At 39.2% G+C, this 21456-nt stretch overlaps 2 protein-coding genes across 8 annotated transcripts in view; one reads left to right on the forward strand and one right to left on the reverse strand.

Annotated features, from left to right (window-relative positions):
- The first annotated feature begins 2088 nt into the window (after nt 1–2088).
- On the forward strand, nt 2089–16811 carry gja5b (gap junction protein, alpha 5b). 2 transcript variants are annotated; one of them, XM_053230097.1, is made up of 2 exons: nt 2089–2872; nt 12895–16811. In XM_053230097.1, exon 2 carries the CDS (start codon nt 12915–12917, stop codon nt 14103–14105), a length of 1191 nt encoding a protein of 396 aa, XP_053086072.1. In that variant the 5' UTR covers nt 2089–2872; nt 12895–12914; the 3' UTR covers nt 14106–16811. The 2 variants fall into 2 exon arrangements, with proteins under 2 accessions (XP_053086072.1, XP_026787774.3); XM_026931973.3 differs by having other exon boundaries at nt 12898–16811.
- The window catches only part of bcl9 (BCL9 transcription coactivator), a 102385-nt gene continuing 97533 nt past the window's right edge, over nt 16605–21456 (reverse strand). For all 6 annotated transcript variants that reach the window (XM_053230092.1, XM_053230094.1, XM_034300286.2 and 3 more), the window contains 2 exons: nt 21058–21342; nt 16605–19272 (listed from right to left, as the gene is read on the reverse strand). In XM_053230092.1, the coding sequence (XP_053086067.1) occupies nt 18158–19272; nt 21058–21342 (1400 nt within the window). In that variant the 3' untranslated portion in view covers nt 16605–18157. The remainder of the gene's footprint in view (nt 19273–21057; nt 21343–21456) is intronic.

A 21456-nucleotide genomic window follows, 5' to 3' on the forward strand; every position in this document is an offset into this window, starting at 1 on the left:
GGGTAAGAGGAAACTTAACTACTTGACATAACTTTTTTTCTCTAACCCACTAGATTTGGCTGTGTGTCTGGATTAGGGCAGATGTGACAAGGGAAAATGTAACAAAGATTAACACAAATAATTTCTTCTTCTTCTTAATAATGGCACTGATTGCTAAGCTAATACATGATACTGTATACAATGTATGTATATTTTGTCAATATTAAGCTTTTTTTTTCAGAAAAGCTGGTAGGCAATGTAGAAGTATAAAGATACACATAGTATATGTGATGAGCAAGAAAGTGTCAAAAGACAAAAATGGAAAAAAATTGAACTTTACTTCATGTAAATGATTCACCCACGAGCTCACAATCTGCAAAGGTCACAACTTTCCCTTGCTATACCTAAGGCCAAATTAGTGATCATGTGCCTGCAATTTAAAAAAAAAAAAAAAGCATCAGTTAAACAATGATGCTTATGAAAGACTAGTTTGTTTTATATTTGATTTTATTTTTTTAGTGGTTTTGTTGCTTCTTTTTATAAACAGAAAAATGTTCGGTATTAAGAAGAACAAGAGGCCTCTTTCAAGATTAGCACAGTTTTTGCAATCTCATGCAATCTTCATTAGTGTAAAAAGAGCATCCTGAATTATTGCATAGTGTACTGTAAAAAAAAAAAAAAAAAATACTGCAGATTTACACTTACTGGCACCAGATTTGATAGTAAGGTACTGTAATTAATACTGTAATTAATACTAATGCTGCCCTCATAGGTATAGATTGTGCACAGTAATGTGCTGTATTGGTTACTGGACTACTTATTGGTAACAGTATATTAATGTAAAATGTTTTAACTCTTTTATTTCTTATACATCTTAAATTTGAAAGAGTCAAAAATCCTAACAAAAGAATCTAATAAAATGTGTTAAAAAAAAAAAAAAAGCAAGCATTTCATTTCAGTGGCTTTTCCATGGAGCTAACTTTATAAACATTGTGTAATGTGGTAAAGCTCACCTGTTAGCTGTTAGGATGTAACTACAGTCTTGCTCATTATCAGTCAGAGCATCCATTATCTGATTTAAAGTTTGTAATAATTTGTATTTGTAATTTATATTTAAGTAGGTACTGCACTGTCAGCTATAAGTATTATCTATTTACACTTGCAGGTTTTCAGGTATGTATAGCAAACATTAGCTATCTACTGTAGTTAGCTTAACAGCTCTCCTGCTAAATCCCCTGCACAGTTTTATCCCTGGTTAAAACATACCATAGTGCACTGATATTGTTGAAATTATACTGATTTATCACAATCATTAAAGAACAAAACAAAATAACAGACAGAAAAATACAAAAATAGTCACAAGACAGGGTCCTTTGCTGCTTCAGTGCTATTTTACAGTAACTTTAATGATACTGTGTGTTTTGGTAGGAATAAAACACAACTTGGGGTGCTGTAATGCAGCTCGCCACAAAGAAGAGTTACTGTTACCACAACAAAAAGAAAAAGAAAAAAAAAACGCAGCTTGTCATGTTATCGAGAAACCATATTGACTATTACAATTGCTGACACCGGAGACTCCTTCCATAAATGTTAAATAAACATCTCCTTACAGAAAGCTTTACCATATTACATAATGTTTATACTGAAGTTCTGGCCAATCAGGTTTGAGAATTCAACAGCACTGGGGTGTAAACTGTAATAATACAAGATTTCTGGACCGATAATTTACTTTTATTTTGTATAATCTGTAAATATAATGGAAAATACTGACTGTAAAACATATATAATGTTTCAGACTGATGTGAACACATCATTTTATTGTAAAAATTCTAGAAATTCATTACAGATGTTACTGCATTAATTTAATGCATGTTCATAATATGTCCAGCTACAGTGTGTATCTTGAGTAAGCTGAAGCTAGAAATAATTATCATGGGACTCAGACCTTTAGGTGGAACCCTGATTGTTTTCCCAATGCAAATCTTACTTCCTGTCCTGATGTGGAGATATTCGCCTAAACAAAAATAGAGTACCAGGCAGGCAAACGGGGGGCATTGTGACTCGTTAGAGGAAGGAGGAGGTGGACAAGAAAGTGAGTGAGACGGAGAGGGAGGAGTGCTAGGAAGGAGTGCAGAGGAGGAGGAAAAGTTTACTGGTATTTCTTCCAGTGTCCCAGTGCCTGTTGGTGTATTCTGGACTTTGGCCTGAAGCAGCTGTTCCTGTTCATCGTTTCATAGAGATCTAGCACCATCTGCACTATATCTATCTTCTTCCGGACAAGTCAACACCTCCATTCAGCTGCTCACAACAGTGAGATCCTAGAGTTGGTATTTCTTAGTAGAGAACAAGGGAAAGAAAGCAAAGGATTCATCCTCAGGCGTACTAGAGGAGAAGATCTAACAGTCTGTCTCTGCAAAGAGATCAAGATATCTTTTGGTACAGATAAGAGAAATCTGCCATCAAGAACATAAGGAACTTTTGCTGCTCGCCCAGGTGGAAGGACACCAACCAGCAGAAAGAAAGAGGTCTGATCCCTCTAAATTAAACAAAGTGAGATATCCATTTTCAATCTTTGCAATAGTGAAGAAAAACCTCCCCTAGAGGAACCAAAACTCAGACTTATCCATCAATCTGTGGATCACAAGGCCTTTGAAGGAAAAAAATTTAAAGGAAGAAAGCAAGCAAGAGTCAATCCACATTTCCCAGGCTTCTACCAGCCTATCATTCTACTAATCAAGACTAGAGACATAAAAAGACCCTGTCCACCAAATTCTGTCCACCTTTAATAAAGCAGACATCTCAATTCAGACATCTGCACTTCAAGAAACGTTGATCTCCAGGCACTAATTGCAGGCAACTCCTGATCTTTGTACTAAGGTTTGTCATCACAGAGGTAAGAGATAGGTCAAGCTTGGAGCTTTGAAGTTTATATTCTACTTCATTGATATTTTACTGTCAAAAAAGATTGAGTCCAGAATGTGAGGTAGTCTTGAGCAATTTTGCTATGAGTACAGAAACTGCATATTCATAAAGGCGTAGCAGTGAGGTAACAAAGATCTCTGCCCATCTCCCCAGAGGAATTCATCTAGAGTAGAGTAATCTCAGAGTATTTATGCGTGTTTTTTAAATTATTATTTGGAGTTTTCACATCTGGGAAATGTTTCGCAGCCCATTTTATGTATGTATTGTGAATGTATCATTTTTTATATTCATCAGCTCATTCACTTGAATACATAAGAGAAAAATTTATTTAGTCTAGTATACCATATAAAATATGTATATATAAAGCATGTGGACACCTGGCCGTCACAGCCATATGTGAGTCTTCCCCAAACTGTTTCCAACAAGTTGGAAGAACACTAAATTCTAGAATATCTTTGTATGCTATAGCATTCAGATTTCTTTGGAAAACCACTGGAACTATGGGGCCCTGTTCCCATAGACCTGTTCCAGCATGTAATGCCCCTGTGCACAAAAGAGGTCCATGAAGACATGGTTTGCAAAGGTTGGTATGGAAGAACTCAGGTGGCCTGCACAGAGCCCTGACCTCAACCCCACTGAACACCTTTGGGATAAACTGGAATGCTGACGGTGTGCCAAGCCTCCTTGCCTAACCTCAGTGCCTGACCTCACTAATGCTCTTGTGGATGAATGAGCACAAATTTCCATAGCCAAAATCTAGTGGAAAGCCTTCCCAGAAGAGTGGAGATTATTATGACAGCAAAGGGGGACTGGAATGGGATGCTCAAAAAGCACATATGGGTGTGATTGGTTAGGTGTCCACATACTTTTGGCCATATAGTGTATATATAGTATTATATACACTATATAATTATAATCCCAACCAAGAAAAACATAAACTGAATATTATAAACAATCATTATAACCCAACTATCACTATATTTTGCTTCACATCAGGGTATACAACTTCTTGTGATTTCCTCTGGTTTCAAAAGGTCCTGGGTTCAATAATGATTGATATATATGTTTATAAAATTAAAATGAAATGGTTGCAGAGGATTATATACATATACACACTGAATCTAGCACAAACGATGTAGAACTGGTAATGAAATGAATACTGAGTTAAACAGGTGTGGCACAAATAATATTTTTCAATTTTTATTTTGGTACTGCAGTTATGTAGGTGGCTGTGGCACTAGTGAAAGCATTACTATAAAGTGCATAGGATATAGAATATAGAAAGGCATACTCAGAGAATACAGACTATATAAACATATTAGGTCTTTACAGAATAAGTTTATTTAACAATTCACACTTTAATTAAACAAGGATTCAGGTTAGGCTTGGTTCCCGCCTCTGCACACACAGGGCTCTCCCCGTGTTCGGGGGTTTCCTCCCCTAGTCCAAAGAGGAATATCAGCGTTGAAGGTGATTGCCATCTCTAAATTGTCCGTGGTGTGTGACTGTGTGCGATTGTGCCCTGTCATGAGTTGGCACCCCCGTCCACCCCGTGTGCCTTGAGGCTCGTGGGATAGGCTCCAGGCTCCCCGGGACCCTGTGTAGGAGAAGCAGTACACAAAATGGATGGATGGATAGATTCAGGTTAAGTCACATAAGTGGAAAATACTTAAATTTCAGAATACATTATATTTTACATGAACATCAGTGTGAGTTTCCATTCACTGGTGTAATCAGGCTTTAGGTCAAGATTGTTCATGTATTTCAACTGACATTGTAAGAACAGGCACACATCTGAAAATAGATTATATTGTAACAGTTCCCAAGAGAATACTTCAAAACACACACACACACATACACACACACTCCCTTCTTTTAACTACAACCCTAGCATGTTCAGTAGCTTAACTGGGTGTATTTTTTTGATATAATTAGTAATCAGACACCACACAGCTATTTAAATCAGCATCTCAGCAATTTAACAAACACCCACACCCACATAGACTTCTTCTTATAACCTCCAACTCTTCCCTACGTGCAGTAGTTTTACTGTAAAAGGGTTTTGGACTGGGACAGTAAGACAACGCTGTGTAAATATTTATTAGAGGACCGTATCTAATAAAAGTGTCTTGGGAAACCTTTATGATTTGCGTTAGGGTTTGGCTAGAGAAGGATGGGCCAGGATCCATGTCCATATTAAAGCTCAATCTCATGCCACTTTGCTGCTCAGGTCAAGTCAAAGTCAAATCGAACACTTCCTGTTTTTAATGATCTTTCCATATCCAAAAAAGGCTGCAATAGCAGCAATATTCAGCTATTCCCCAAATAATAAACATAATTCTTAAAACACCTCAGCACAGCAATTCCAATCTAGGACTTGATCCTTCATGTTTTCAGTGATCTTACTCATACAGTGATTTATGTCTATACTGTATATAATATTTGTATCTAACAAACTATTAATTGTCACCACATATAGTCCAAGGTTTGGATAGTTGCTAAACAGTTCAAACTTTTTTATGACTTCTTTTGCATGAAATCAAGTCAGACCCCTGTAGCCCTCAAATTTCTTCACAGTAGGTTGTAAATTACAAAAGATTTTGATAACATTTGACAAAAACTGGCATTTTCCAAAATCATTGTAGCACAGACATCATTGTTAAATGGTACAGCAAGCATCTCACTGAACTCACTTTCCTAGTTAAGATGATCTCAACTTTCCAATGCTTTTGGAAACCTGGGCCCATAACGATTCTTCTGTTTTGGAAAACATTCCTCTAAACAGCTTGAGTGGGAGGGATGGCATTACTATCTCCCCTGTCAGAACAACACTAGCCAATCATGGGCATTGGTGAATATGTAGAACAGCGATGATAGAACTTTCCTCAGAATGTGTCCAGCTGCATTTAGCATGAGCAGCAGTTTCCAGACTAGCTAGTAGGGGGAGACTGACCAAATTGGGTGAAAATAAAACACACTAACAAGTAAATAAACTGTATTATTGTGAACGTATTCTGACTGCTTTCATCCATGCAAAATAAGCAGCTACCCACCTAATAATTTTAGATTGGCAGAATGTTTTCTGAATGTTATTGTGAAAATTTTTGCTTCCAAAAAAAAAAAAAAAAAAAAATCTTCAGGTTTTCTGGATGATCTGAGAACATTTTTATTTAAAGTTTGTAAACATGAACTCCTTCAACATTGCTAAAACATTTTAAGTTGTAGGAATGTTAAACATTTCTATAATATTAGTTTTGTCAGACTGGGAATGTTGTGTGAACAACATTCTAACAACACTGATAAGCAAAGCATTATTACAGCAGATGTTTGCAGAACATTGCAAGCTTGTTATTTCTGGACTGTCACAGTCTAGCATTATACTGAGTTGTTCCTTGATTATTATTCTGATAATTCTCATCAATTATTCTCAGACCATGACTATGAGTCAGAAGCTAAAACAACTTTAATTTAAACCCACCCCTTCTCCCAAGTATTGTGTCTATTGTCATTGCCGTGAGTCCAACCCAGACAAACAGAAAACGGAAGTGCCTGGTTTCTCTGCTACTGTTTTCAGAAGCCTGTTTCAGCACATTGCAGCCCCCATCCCTATCTGCAGCCTCTCTTACTGCAAAAAAGAGCATTGTTCTGTTTCTGAAGGGTAAACAAGTAAAGGAGATGGGTGTGAGGTTCGCCCTCTTCCTCCTCTAGATGCATAGGTATGCTGTTCTGGTTCTGAGCACATTAAAGAAAGAGCTGACTAAGAAGAAATGTTTTTGAAGATGGCTTCTCTTTTTTTAGAGTTTTGTTTCTTAGGAAGACCCTTCTCAATAATATTTCAGAGATACTGACATCTGGGGAAAACTTTTATCTCAATAGTGTAAATAATAGCTGCTGAGCATTCCACACAAACCTATATACAGTATATGTGGTAATTTATTGCAGAGTCACTAAGTGGGAAAACTGTTTCTTTAGTATGTTTAAGGCTTGAGAATTACAGTGCGGTTCACATGTTGTATGTGCCAAGTGCATTGTATAACAGTTATTTTTTTTTAAACAAAAGGCTGACATTTACATGGGCTCTTTGTTTGTAAGTGCTAAACGTTGCCCTTTTTGGCCTTATCGTCTCTAACCCTGCTAGCTTCCTTTTAAGTGCTATGTAAGAGGGAAATTATATTGTTTGAGATTGCTTCCTCCAGTGGGAGGGGGCAGAACAGTGGCTCTTACCCCCCATACATGGAGGCTCCAAGTGAGCTTCCGTGCCACCAGTCTGTCTGCTGGATGGTTCCGCTGCTGAGTTGGAGTTTCCATAATAATATCTTAAGTATCTTAAGGGTTAGTCCATGACTCGGATGCCATTTGTGTCCCATTGATATTACTTTTACAAATAAGTATGCAAGGAAAGGGTAAAATACATTTTAAGCATAGCTGAAGTGTCCCTCACAACAACCTATGTGCGTGTTTGTACATTTATACATTAAACATTAATAAAACCTATTTACAACACTTGAAAAGCATTTTGTCTGATCCAGCTGACCATATCTACAATACCCCTGAAATTTAATCATTAAATACTTCATTATTTTTGCATTAATGCATTTAACATCTCATGCTTGAAATATCCTTTTCGATGAGTCATCCATTATAAGTTATGAAAAATGTACATTTTAGCGTCCCGCAACATTCGCTCAACGCTTTTTCAACCCTTACTGTACAAATCAGATGCTCAACAGGAAGTCAGAATTTCCTGAAGATGATGGGAAGGACATTCTCTCTTACTAGATTATCTTTAAGGTCCTTGAGCAATTACACGGATGCTAAACACATTTTGTGTATTTGCTAATTCAATGCTAAAAACCTGTTACTAACAGCCCTGTTATTTATTTAAGACAAAATCCACCAACTGTTTTCTTAGAACCAATGTTGAAAAATGATTCAAAAAATAAGTTTGTTTTTACAAGCTCCAAGGCACCCCAATAATGGAATCCCCGTTAAAAGTCATAATTACACAATTAATGTATGGTGAAAAGTTGGTTCTGTGCATGGCAGTATATTTTAGTCATCTGACAGATGCAATTAAACATGTGGATGTATAAAATGAAATGTTTCCTGAGTCAGAAAGCCGTTTAACATGGATGGTTTTTTAAGCTGAGATGTTGGTCAGTGCCGTCCAGTTTGATTCATTACTCACAGACACAAACAGACTTTTACAAGAGCATCTAATGGGAAGATGTAAATGCTCCTCTGCTCATTTTTACTTCTCACCATACGAGCTAAAGTTTGTGTCTCACCATACGAGCTAAAGTTTAGAGCTCAGATATATCTGGGGACATTTCTGAAGTTGGCTAAGGGAAAAATTAGCAAACAGTGTAGTAAATCAGACATTTGATTTCTGCATTCTAGTTAGATTTTATTAAAGAAAATCACCAAATATTAAGCTAGAGGTAAATGCATTTTATGTTGAACACTTTGACATGGCGTCAAAGATATCCAAGCTTCACATCTACATGGTAAAAGAAATACACTGGTGTATTGACTCCATTAAACACGAAGTGGTTTATCTTTGATCAACCAGTTAATGAACATGCAATAAAAGAAAAAAAAAAAAAAAGAAATTTTGTTAATTTTAATGAACAAAAAAGGGAAAGTAATTTTATATCCCTAAAATAGAGACAGCCCCACTGGGAAGAGTAGAAGTATGGGTTTGAGAGTATTCTGCCCAGACTGTTCCCACCAACTCCCTTGAGGAGTAAGACAAACACAGAGAGACAGACAGAGAGTCAGACACAGAGAGAGAGAGAGAGAGAGAGAGAGAGAGAGAGAGAGAGAGAAATCCTTTTTTATAGTAAAAGAAAGTACTTATTATATAGTCAAAGGCCAGGATAGAACAACAAAAAAACACATTATACCGTACAATAGCCTATATGCCTGAAAGCACAGGAAACATTCTGGTCCTATGACAAAAATTGAATGATACACAACCAAAGGCAGAAAAGGCAACTGCTATTGCTCCCCATTGACAGCATGACTAAAGAGTAGTAATGTAGAAGATAGAATATGGAGTAATATAGAATGTCTTGAAAGGTTGTCATTGGTCATTAAAACCAATAAAGTTGGGTCCCTGATAAGATATAATTGACCTTTGTAGAAAAAGGCTGCAATGCTCCTCCAGTTTGCTAATTATATTATGATGGCTTGCCCAAAGCTGAAAAGTTTGTGGCCAACTGGGAAAACCCATCAGATGTCACAGTGGCTGAATTCTGTAAAACAGCCATAAAAGAAAACTCTGCTTTTGGTCAAAACTGCATTTTCTCTCTATAACACACTTTGACCCCTCAACTATGAAATCATAAATATATTTCACAAAATAATGTGAAAATGTTTTTCATTATTTTTTTTAACCTTGCCTTGGCTTTCTGCCTGAAGAGACCACACTGGTTAATGAGCCAGTTTAACAAACACCGCAGTAAAACAGTTAGTCTGCCTAAAGATATCTGCCTAACCTTGCCTGCTAAGTTAGATTTCCTCACATAGTGAATGTCATGCTTTGATCAAGTTGCTGGATGGCTCTGTGCCATAGAGAAATGGACATAAGCCTAATCAGTTCAGTTTGTAATTAGATACCAGCTGTCAAAATGTCCACACCACAGTCAGAATTAAATCTTTAAATACAATTTTTTCTCTTTTTTTTTTCTTTTCACTTTAGGAGATATCCAGATTTTAAAAAGCCATAACTTTACTTCTGTTTGAGATACATGCAGAAGAGAAACATACTACTTGTAGTTGTCAGAACTATAAATTATTATATGATTATATGATTCAATCAAGTCGAGGTTTACACTAGTTAGTTTTCCTATGCATAAATTTACACGCACTCAGGAGCATTAATAGAATATGAATGTTTTCCGAATTCATGGGATTTTCATGAATACCAAATCTCTTTTGTAAACATTTACAAATATATCCATTTGTATCTAGCTTGATAAATCAGGCACATTGTATTCCACAAAATATATCTGTATCAGGAGCTGGTAGAACATAAAGAGCTAAACATGATTCATGTATGTGTGTGTGTGTATGTATCTCAAAGGTATTTGGACAATTGAATGACAAGAAGTTAATTGACCATTTGCGGTCCATGAAGCAGATAAAAGGTCTGGAGTTTATATCAGGTATTGAGTTGGCATTTGGCGGCTGTTCGACTGGAGCTACCAATATGAAGTCCAAGGAGATCTCAATGTAAATGAAGGAGGCCATCATTAGGCTGAAAAAACAACATAAATCTATAAGAGGGATAGCAAAAACCTTAGGTGTGGCCAAATCAACAGTTGGGTTCACAACATCAACAGAAGTCAAGAGTTCTCTGGAGAAGGTAGGCATATCATTGTCAAAATCTACAATCAAGAATCGCCTTCATGAATGTAAATACAGAGGGTTTACAACAAGGTACAAACCACTGGTAACATTCAAGAACAGGAAAGCCAGATTAGACTTTGCCATAAAACATCTAAAAAAGCCTCCCATGTTCTGGAATAAGATTCTTTGGACTGATGAAACCAAGATTAACTTGTACCAGAATGATGGGAATAGAAAAGTATGGCGAAAGAAAGGAACAGTTCATGATCCAAAGTATACCACATCATGTGTCAAACATGGTGGAGGAAGTGTTATGGCATGGGCGTGTATGGCTGCCAATGGAACGGGCTTACTGGTGTTTATTGATGTGACTGCCGACAGAAGTAGCAAGATGAATTCTGAGGTGTATAGGGCTGTACTCTCTGCTCACATTCAGCCGAATGCTATAAAACTGATAGGACGCGGCTTCACAGTGCAGGTGGATAATGACCCTAAACATACTGAGAAAGCAATTCAAGACTTTTTGAAGGCAAAGAAATGGAATATTCTTCAATGGCCAAGTCAGTCGCCTGATCTCAACCCAATAGAGCATGCTTTTCACTTACTGAAGACAAGACTGAAGGCAGAAAGACCCACAAACAAGCAGCAACTGAAGGTGGCACACATTTTATTTATTTACATATATATATATATATAACATCCGGTAGTTGACAACAACAGATATGACAACAATTGAAGTATGTTGGTTACTGCACAATTATGTTTGGTTAAATGGCATATAATTGTGTGGTAAAACACAATGCGTCCCATTGATGTCACTGCCTTCTAACATAAGGCTAGCTAGCTGTCAACCTTGACAGTCCTTGTTTGAGCTAGCATGCTTCTCAGTGCAGGCTGAACTGCTTATTTATTTTCCATATTATTCTAAATAATTTAATTTTACATTAACAAGCATTAGAATCATAGTAATGTCCTGCACTTTTTTGTTGAAAAAAAAATCAACTGCAACTAAATTCATGAACTGATATATGGGTATAAAGTAAGATCTGTAACAACCTGGTATAATCTAGTCTACAGTCGACCTTGTGCACAACAGATAATGATCAGTAATGTGAAGTACTGTTCTGTGTTGTATTTAAGTATATATAAGTGTATTCGTCATCATTACATGTTCAGTTCTCAAACTCTGCAAAAATGAATGGAGTTTGAAAGACTATAACAGTAATGTTAACTGCCAGCATTAGCCATCATCCATTTGTAGTCATGTTGGGATTGTCAGATGGACCCTACATGACTAATACCTTAAGCGTTCATAGTTTTATCTGTTTTCCTCCAAAAACGCCCAACAAGTTCTATCTAAGAGGATGTGTCACTTATAAAACACAATCCAAAAGCAACTAGACTCCCAAATCAAGACAGAGAATGATACGCCCTATAATGTATTTGACTCTGTGTTTATTTTTAGTTAAGACATCCTTGAAACTGTCAGCCTGCTTCCCACAATCTTGAGCATGTGAATGTATGGGAAAAGTTTGTAAGTGCAGAGGCACTGTATGACCACTGACAAACACACAAAAAACACAGACAGAATGGAGAAGGCACACTCCATTTATTCCTACTTAAATAGCATTGAACAGCAGTGTGGCAGCGTAGCACTATAACAAAACAGAAAATTCAGCTATTTAGAAGTAGGATAAGAAAATAAGAAGGTCATGGCAAGACACACCCATCCATCATCTAAAATGTTTCTCATCTACACTCTTAGGAAAAAGGGTTTCTTTGGATAGATGTTAGCTTTGTAAAGGGGTTTTACTTCAAACCCTCTTAGATAATGAAGAAACTGTTGTAGAGTTGTATATAGGATATTATTGGATTCCTCCATTGGGACAAGCTGAAGAACCAAAGAGTTCTAGATGTAAGTTTTTAATTTTTTTGTAAGAGTGTAATAGGCTTCTTATTGGATTTTTTTAGACACTTTGCCAGAAAGTTTCACAGGGCATCTGGTTGATACTAGAAATGTTGGGACTTACATCTGTGTTTATGCCTAATATTTGCATATTGCTTCTCCAATTAAATAAATATATAAATAAAAAGATAGGGAAGTTTTTACTTTTATGTGGTTGCAAGTGGGCAGTCAGATATGAAGCTTGTGGGACAAAAAGTTCATTAACATTAACATGTGATGCTGTGCATTTACAGCATTCCTTCATTCATCCTTAGAAACTGCCTGGTCAGGGTCACTTTATTTTAAAATAGAAACAGAAACAGAATCTGAGAAATAGCTGAGGTTGAGGAAATGGAATTCACTGATCTTGCTGACAGTGCTTACATTTCTACTTACATTCTATTTACATTTCTGTGTTTAAGTATTTTCCAGTGTTTCTAGGGGCATTGGTTCATATTTTCAGGGTGTTTCTGGTGGCATAGGTTCATATAATGTTCAGATTTAGGCCATGCTCTCTTTGGATTTAAATCTGAATACAGATACAGATACGAATACTTGAAGCTCTAAATAGACACAGATACAGGTAGTGGTATGGTGTTATACCCCTAATATCTATTATTTTAGATCATGCTATATAACTCCTTTTATAAGAAATGCTTTCCACTAAGACAGATTTCCTTTCTGTATCCCTCAAGCAGATCTCCCCTAGCTGCCTATGGCTGACTGGAGCTTGCTGGGTAATTTCCTGGAAGAGGTGCAGGAGCACTCGACCTCAGTGGGCAAGGTGTGGCTCACCATCCTTTTCATCTTCCGCATCCTAGTGCTGGGCACTGCAGCAGAGTCGTCGTGGGGTGACGAGCAGGAGGACTTCACATGCGACACAGAACAGCCAGGTTGCGAGAACGTTTGCTACGACCGTGCCTTCCCCATTGCCCACATACGCTTCTGGGTGCTGCAGATAGTCTTTGTATCTACACCTTCGCTTATCTACATGGGCCACGCCATGCACACTGTGCGCATGGAGGAGAAGAGGAGGCAGAAGGAGCAGGAAGCTCAGGCAGCTGATGGTGGAGGAGGGGGGGGAGGAGGTGGAGGTGGTGGTGGTGGTGGAGGTGCAGAGAAGTACCCAGAGGAAGAAAGGGATTGTGAAAAGGAAGAAGCCAGAGGGGGAAAAGTGCATCTGAGGGGTGCGCTGCTGCAGACGTATGTCCTGAGTATCATGATCCGCAGCCTAATGGAAGTGATCTTCATCATAGTTCAGTATGTGCTTTATGGAATCTTCCTCGAGGCACTATACCTGTGCAAGGGGCCTCCTTGCCCACATACGGTCAACTGTTACATCTCACGGCCCACTGAAAAGAATGTCTTCATTGTGTTCATGCTTGTGGTGGCAGGTGTGTCTCTGTTCTTGAGCATTGTTGAGCTCTACCACTTAGCATGGAAGCAGTGCAAGAAGTGTGTCACAGAACACCAGGCCAGAAAGCATCAAAGATCCAATACAACATTGGCTATAACCTCTGCTTCTCTAGAACCTTCCACACCAAACCGAGCCTGTACCCCACCCCCTGATTTCCATGAGTGCCTAGCAACATCCACTCCACCTTCACACCTATTTCAGACGAAAATGCACACACACTCCCACACACATCCAAGCTGCCCACCATTTACCAACCACCTGGCATACCAGCAGAATTCTGCCAACATGGCAACAGAGCGCCACCGCGATCATGACAGTATAGGGCCTGAAGACTTTCTCAAGATGAGCTTCTCACAGGAATCCACGAACATGCCCAATATGTGTGTTCCACCCACACTGCTAAGCAATGGATTCTTGAGCGAAAAACGACGGTGCAGCAAGAGCAGTGGGACCAGCAGTAGAGTGAGACCTGACGATCTGTCGGTATAGTCTTAGGTTAGGCAGCCATAAAATGATGCCATAAATTACTGTAACGAAGTAGTAAGTGTTGTACGTGAGCTAGTGCATTATGTCAAGTAAACATCAAGATTACATGAAGACCGATCTGCTGCAAGAAAAGTAGATTACATTAATTCCATACACTACATTATATTTACCACAGGTCTATATGATGTCTAGGAGTGGCCATGGGATAGTGATAATAACTGGGGCCCTTAACTCATTCATTCATTCATTCATCATCAGTAACCTCTTTATTCTGGTAAGGTTTGTGGTGGCTTCACCATCTATCCTCGGAACACTGAACACACCTTTTAATAGAATGCTAGTCTATTACAGGTCACTATGCACACACATATTCACACCTAGAGAAATGTAGGGCAGCCAGTCCACCCACTGGCATGTTTTTGAGGTGTGAGGAAACCAGAGAAGCTAGAGGAAGTCTATGTAGACACGGGACAACACACAAAACTCTGCAGCTCTGTACCAAATCATGTCCAGGATCAAATCTGCTGTGTCACTATGTTGCCTGGGACCCTTAACTGTGAATAGATAAACCGGTATATATTTCACTGGACCCAGGTCACCGCAAAGCTTAAACCAAGCTGGAGTTTATTACAGACATCACTGTTACAGGTTTTAATTGCATATCTTCGGAATATATCACGAAGCCAAAAACTTTCAAACCTACATTTGCTTTATTTTGCATTAATCTAGGTTAAAACAAATGCTCATATGGCTCATCCAAATGAAGATTGTTGAATGGTAGAACCTCCTCACCCAATATCATTTCTTTATTATGCAAGTATTTTCATTACCATAAGTTATCAAAAGTTACACCTTTGGTTTCTATATGTAAATGTTAACGTGTGAATTAATATTAGCTAATAATAGTTCATTTATTTTCAGCCTTTTTTAATAAATCTGAAACAGCTTTAAACAGCTGAAATGACTATTTTGGGCAAATATTAAAAACATGTTTAATTATGTGTTAAATGATTAAAAGAACAGATTACCTCCAAATAAAAAGTGATTTCCCTTAAATTATGAGCAAACATTTTACAATTCAAAAATTATCTGTACTATGTATGTAATTTCTTTCTCAAGGTGTTCATTCCAACTAAACAGGTATGTTTATCCTAGCACTGCTATACCATACAATACAGGTTCCAAACCCTGGTCCTGTAATACTCCCTGTCCTGCACATTTAAGATAAGATGATTATTTTAGTGTGTCCCCTGCTCTAACATACCCACTTCAGCTCAGGAAGAGCCATTAATTAGCTGATTAGTTGAAAGTGTGTTGGGAGAAGAGAAAACACTAAAATGTGCAACACCAGGCTTGGGAACCTGTCCTATTAAACATTGCCAAGGATTCACTTCAACCACTAGATGGCAACAAATTTCAGTCCATTTTTCCCCAGTGTTGCTCAACCCTGACCGTAAAATATTTATCCAAATTCCCCTGCAATGCTAAAAGGTCTCATCTATCCAACGAAGCTCTCACGTTCTGGGATTTCTTGGCCAGGGAAAACAGAAACTGACATGCTTGTGTTTCTGCAGCTGCTAAATAATCATACCATGTTCTAAAATTAGGCCTGTATGCCATTTGTCCCCTATGCTGGGTAATTATAGAAGTACAGAGCTGAAGCTTGGGAGCGGCATAGTGGGAATGTCACTAACTGATGTACATTTAGTACGCATGCGTGAAAATGGTGTGCAGTGTGCAAACTGAATGCACTACTGAATGCAGATTAGGCAGTAACTTTGGAATAGGACTGAAATAAGGGTTACGATTATACAAAACTCTGACTCTTAACAGTGAATAATACCAATCAAGGTTTATGATGAATGAATGCATGTATGTTCAAGTTATTCAGATGATTGTGTGATTTAAAAAGAAAAAAGTTTTAAATGTTAGATTTAAATGAAAAGCACTCAACTGGAAGGGTGGAAAAACCTCTTAATCTGGAAACACTAATGGAGATCCCAAGGCTTATTCTAGGAGTTGAGGGGTCTGAGCATGGACTCCTTAGGGATATTCCATGCTCTGTTAAAAAATGGTTTCACAAAACGTTTAGCTGGTCATTCCATGTCCATTTCCAAAAATGGACATTTGTGCATGGCACTGAAAAGCCTGTAGCAATTACCTCAGGGCTTCTAGACTCTAGTCCTAGGAAGACACTTCCATCTACTTTCATCAAACCTCACCTATGCAAAAGTATAAAGTGAGTTCATTTTGTAATAATGTGCATATCTGTGCTTTTTTAAAAAAAAAAAAAAAAACAATTTCAGTATATAATAAATTCTTTAAGATTGGTCAAACTTTGTGCTTTGACTTCAAGTCTGAATTTTTAAGGGTCAGTTAGTAGGCACTGAAACTACATATCCAGATAAACTAAATTTCATTTTGTACACCCCAAACCCTCCAGCAGGGGGAGCTGTAAGACCATTTACATTCATAAAAGAAGGACACAGCACTGCCTGACACTTTATACCAAACAATATATTTTATTTGTCTTCCAACACCACAGCCCAGCCTTAGGAAGTGGTTCAGTACCAAATTCAATGGAGTTACACATGACAAGCATCAACACAGGAGGGCTGGGGACATGAGGACAACCTATTAGCTTTTTCTGTTGTTTTTCCATCATTTATTTTCTACAAAAAAAAAAAGAAAGAAAAAAGTTCACCACCCCATCAGTAATCCAGCGCTGCACTGTGTTGCTGTCATATGTGGCTAAAACAACAATTCAATTTAACCATTCCCCTTCAGCATCATCCCAGGTATCTGGCATTGCGGTCTTTATTTGAGACTTTGTGGCTCCGACAATTGATGTAATGGTGATACTGAGTGCATCTTCCCAGGATCTGAAGTGCCACAGTCCAGCTTACAGACAATTCCAGAACATGAATCAGAAACCACGCTGACAGCAAACATCAAATTACTGTTTCTACAGCCTGTTGTCGAAGTGTTTTTCTCTACAATAAAAAAGAGTAAAGGAAAAAACACTTCTTATTCTTTACAATTAATTTTTGTTTGTGCTTGTTTTTTTTTAATAATACTATGATCTGTATGAGGTCTTAGTTTGGTTTTATCATACACGGGAGTAGCAAAGGAAATTAAATTTAAAATATTCTGTATGCCTCCACGGTACACAGTATTTTTGTGGTGGTGTTTGTTGCACCATATTGGCTACCAACAGCCACCTCCCAAAAACCCTCCCCCTTTACAAATGTAGATGGAAAAAAGAAACTATAGAAGTCACTGGTAAAATCCCTTTAACAACACAAGTACAGTACACACATACAAAGAGCATTTCATGACTCAGAGGAAAGTGATGCGATGAGATGTAAACATACAGCCAAGATGGTGCAACTTGTGACAAAATGTCCCTTGACTTTTTTTTGTTTTCATTTCCACTACTGTTCATTCAGTTTGGGTTTTGTCTCGAACCACATTTGCCACTCAGTTATCTGTCTCCTTTTGATTTTAACATAAAAGTACAACGATAAACCGCTACTTTAAGGTCATCCTTTAACTTGGTTTGCTGTTGGCTTTGTATGTGGCCTCACGCATATTTACTATGGCCACACAATGTCAGGCTAATAAAAAACCTTAAGTTGAGAGTCTCTGAATCCAAATACATTCCCAATGTTCCAAAAAATCATTCCGTTGCAAATTATGCCAAATCTGGGTTTAACTGCGTGGAGAGCATGATATTGTAGTGTGCAGACATACCAATCCCCTCTTAGCACTCCACCTGCAAAATGACCTCCATTCTCATGAGTGAGGACTCACTCTTTACATATCCAGGTGTCTTGTGAGCATGTGGGTGTGTGTACACATTAGCCTTGTCCTACCCAAGTGTGTATGCACACAAGAAGTGTCCAAATTTTCACACACTGTTTATCACGAAACACACACCCACACACAGCTCATTTTGTTTCCTTTTATATAAAAAGTTCTCATTTTCACAGGTTTTACAGTATCCAGAGTGTTCGGTGTTTTGTGGCGGAGGCTTGTCAGTTCCTTGTAGCAGCTCAGAACATTATATTCCCAGGGTTCCCAGGGCCTGAATTAAAGCCCATTCCTAGGTCTGCTGCCATGCCCCGAGGCCTCATCTGAGGAGGCATCATCATAGTCTGTTGAGGGCCACCCATCCCTTGTAGTGACATCATCATGTTAGGGGAGCCTACAGGGCCAGGATGGTTGTACATAGGCCTCTCCTTGCCTTGCATCATACCTGGCCCTCCCATCATACCCGGTTGCTGGCTCGGTGACAACATCCTGTGCTGGGGCCCCATCATGCCTTGGCCCATAAAGCCTGGTGGCCGCATGGGGTTGTGACCAGGATTCCCCATTGGCATGTCCTGGGGCCCCATGTGTCCAGGGCCTGGGGGACCTCCCATGCCCTGCATGGGGAGGCCCATCCTCGGGTTACCCTCCCCAATCATTCCCTGCATGGGGGGAAAGCCAGGGGGGCCAGAAGAGTGAGGTGGCTTCCCACCAGGTGCCTCTCCTCCGCGGGGAAAGTAAGACAGAGTCTGGCTGGGTTTCTCTGAGGGGATAATACGCGAGAGGTCAAATTCTGGAATACCAGAGGCACCCGGCCGCATTACCTCATGTAAATCTGAGTCATTGAAGACACCTGGCATGTTATTAAACTCCTGACCCCCAGGTGTGTTGGGTTTGCACATTCCTGGTTCCCCACCAGGCCCATGAGCCATATTCCCCATCCTCGCCATTGGACCCCCCTCTCCCTGGAAGCCCATTCCATGTGGGAAGCCACCCTGAGGCCCAGGACCATTATGAGGAAATGGCATCTGCTGTGGTGGTGACTGTCCAGGAGGGAAGCCCTGTCCTCTGTGAGGCAGACCCATACGACCTTGGGGCATCATCTGGTTGTTACCCATGCCTGGGTCTTGGGAGACTGGCGGCATCATCATTCCATGAGACATCATGCCAGGACCCATGGGCCCAGAGTGAGGGGGCATGTTAGGGCCCATAGGATTGGGTGAAGGCATTTGGTTTGGCATGCCGTGAGAAAGAGGCTGGGATCCCATGGTGCTCATTCCCATAGGGCTGAGTGAAGGCATGGGCCCAGATGAGTTGGGGGTCATCATGCGTGGATGGCCTTGATGGTGGTTTCCCATACCTGCAAGAATGATCACAAAGGGAATTCAGACAGTATTCCATGTAGATTTCTACTGTAACAGTGTTCAACCATATGAAAAAGTGATTATATTTGTACAGCATCAGAAGTACATTAGGGCAGTAGAGGACAGACAGTCCTCTTCTGATGGCACCGGAGAAATATAAAAATTAGAATACAGTTATTATAGGACACTACCTCTAACACGAACTCTGCTAAAATGTAATCAACCCAAATGTGTAGGATTCATTCATTGCTTCATCTTCAGTAACTGATTTTTTTTCTGGTCAGCATTGCAGTGGAACTTCTGTTAAGAAAAATAGGCTAAAGGCAGGAATACATCCTGGAGAGGACACCGGTTCATAAAAGGGCACACATTTTAAACTATTATCAATTTAGGTGAATCTACACTATATGGTCAAAAGTTTATGGACACCTGACCATAACACTCATACGTGCTTTTTGCAGATCCCATTCCCATTATCCCCCACCATGCTATTATAATAAACTCCACTCTTCTGGGAAGGCTTTCCACTTGTCTTGCCCATTCAGCCACAAAAGCATTAGTGAGGTCGGGCACTGACGTAAGGCGAGAAAGCCTGGGGTACAGTTGTGTTCCGATTCTTCCCAAAGGTGTTCAGTGGGGTAGAGGTCAGGGCTCTGTACAGACCACTTGAGTTCTTCCACAAAAACCTTGACAAACCATGTTTTCATGGACCTCACTTTGTGCACAGGGGCACTGACCCTTAGTTCCTTAATTCTAGGCAACAGTTTGGGTAAGGCTCACATATGGGTGTGGTGGTCATGTGTCCACAAACCTGGCCATATAGTATATCTACATGATTTTTTTTTGGAAGTTAAGGAAACCAGAGTTCTTGAAACAGGACATGGATAGAACATGCAAAATGTGCACCACTGTGCCATCCTCCTTTTGCAGTTTAACCCAAAATATATTTGGGTTGCCTGGAAGAAATCTTTTTGAAAAATTTAAGCAAAAAGCATATAAACCAAACTATTTAAGATACCTGCCTTACTTTTAACGAATACAAAGACATTTAAAACAAGGACAGTTGACTTCCTGTACAGAAAGTCATTTTTATTGTTTTCCTATGTATAATATATATACGAAGTGATCTTATTATTGAGCAACATTCATAACATGCCATAAAGTGAAATGAAATGGATTTCACCCTTTAGTATAACTACTGCTTCATAGATACTAAAGCATTCAAGTTGCCACTTGTACATTATATCCAGAAGGGTGACAAATTGAAGGAAAACCCAACATAAAAGTGTTTTTTTTAAGGTGTTGGGCCACCATGAGCCACCAGAACAAGTGATTCTCCAAGTCTATGAAACTGTACTGGAGAGAAGAACACCATTCTTCTAAGATATCCCCTTAGTTGATGTTTTGATGATGGTGGTGAAGAGCGCTGGCTAACATGCCAGTTAAAAATCTACCACAGATTTTGATTTGGGTTGAGATCTGGTGACTGTGGAGGCCAAAGAATACGATTTACCTAATCTTAATACTCATCAAACCACTCAGTGAGCCCTCATGCTCTGTGGAAGGGGAAAGGGTCATCCTGGAAGAGACCACTCCCATCAGAATAGAAATGGATCATCATTGTATTTGTATTGATTTGCAGCAACCCTCCCCTCTAAAGGGACAAACGGACCTGTTTCAAGGCAGTAAAACGGTCTCCACAGCATAACAGAGCCAATGGTTGTTCCTTTAATTTGTCACCTATCCGTATATTAGTCAATCAAACATTAATATAGTCTTACCAGGCATATTATTGTTCATGGATGGAAGGTTTGGCGATCTTGCAGGTGGCGAGTCATCATCTGAGCTGGCCACAGTTTTAATGGCATCATGATAAAGGGGTGTGGAGCTAGGCATAGCAAACTTGGACATACGCGACATCATGATGGAGAGAGGGTTCTGGGATAGCGTGGGTTCTGGTGGCATGGTGTAAGGACTGCTGGACGGAAGACTTCCTGGGACATTGATAGAGCCCGGCTGGCTGGTAGAACTACTTGAAGGGGGTGCAGAGGGAGGAGCACTTCCACCTGGAGAAAATGGGTAGACAACTTAGTAATGATACAAACAACAGTATTTTTGCCATCCATAGAATCAAGATGTACATTCCTACAAATGAAAATGGAATGTCTTGTAAGCTTTAC

This window comes from Pangasianodon hypophthalmus, chromosome 26 (genome assembly GCF_027358585.1).
Source record: "Pangasianodon hypophthalmus isolate fPanHyp1 chromosome 26, fPanHyp1.pri, whole genome shotgun sequence".
NCBI classification, from domain to species: domain Eukaryota; kingdom Metazoa; phylum Chordata; class Actinopteri; order Siluriformes; family Pangasiidae; genus Pangasianodon; species Pangasianodon hypophthalmus.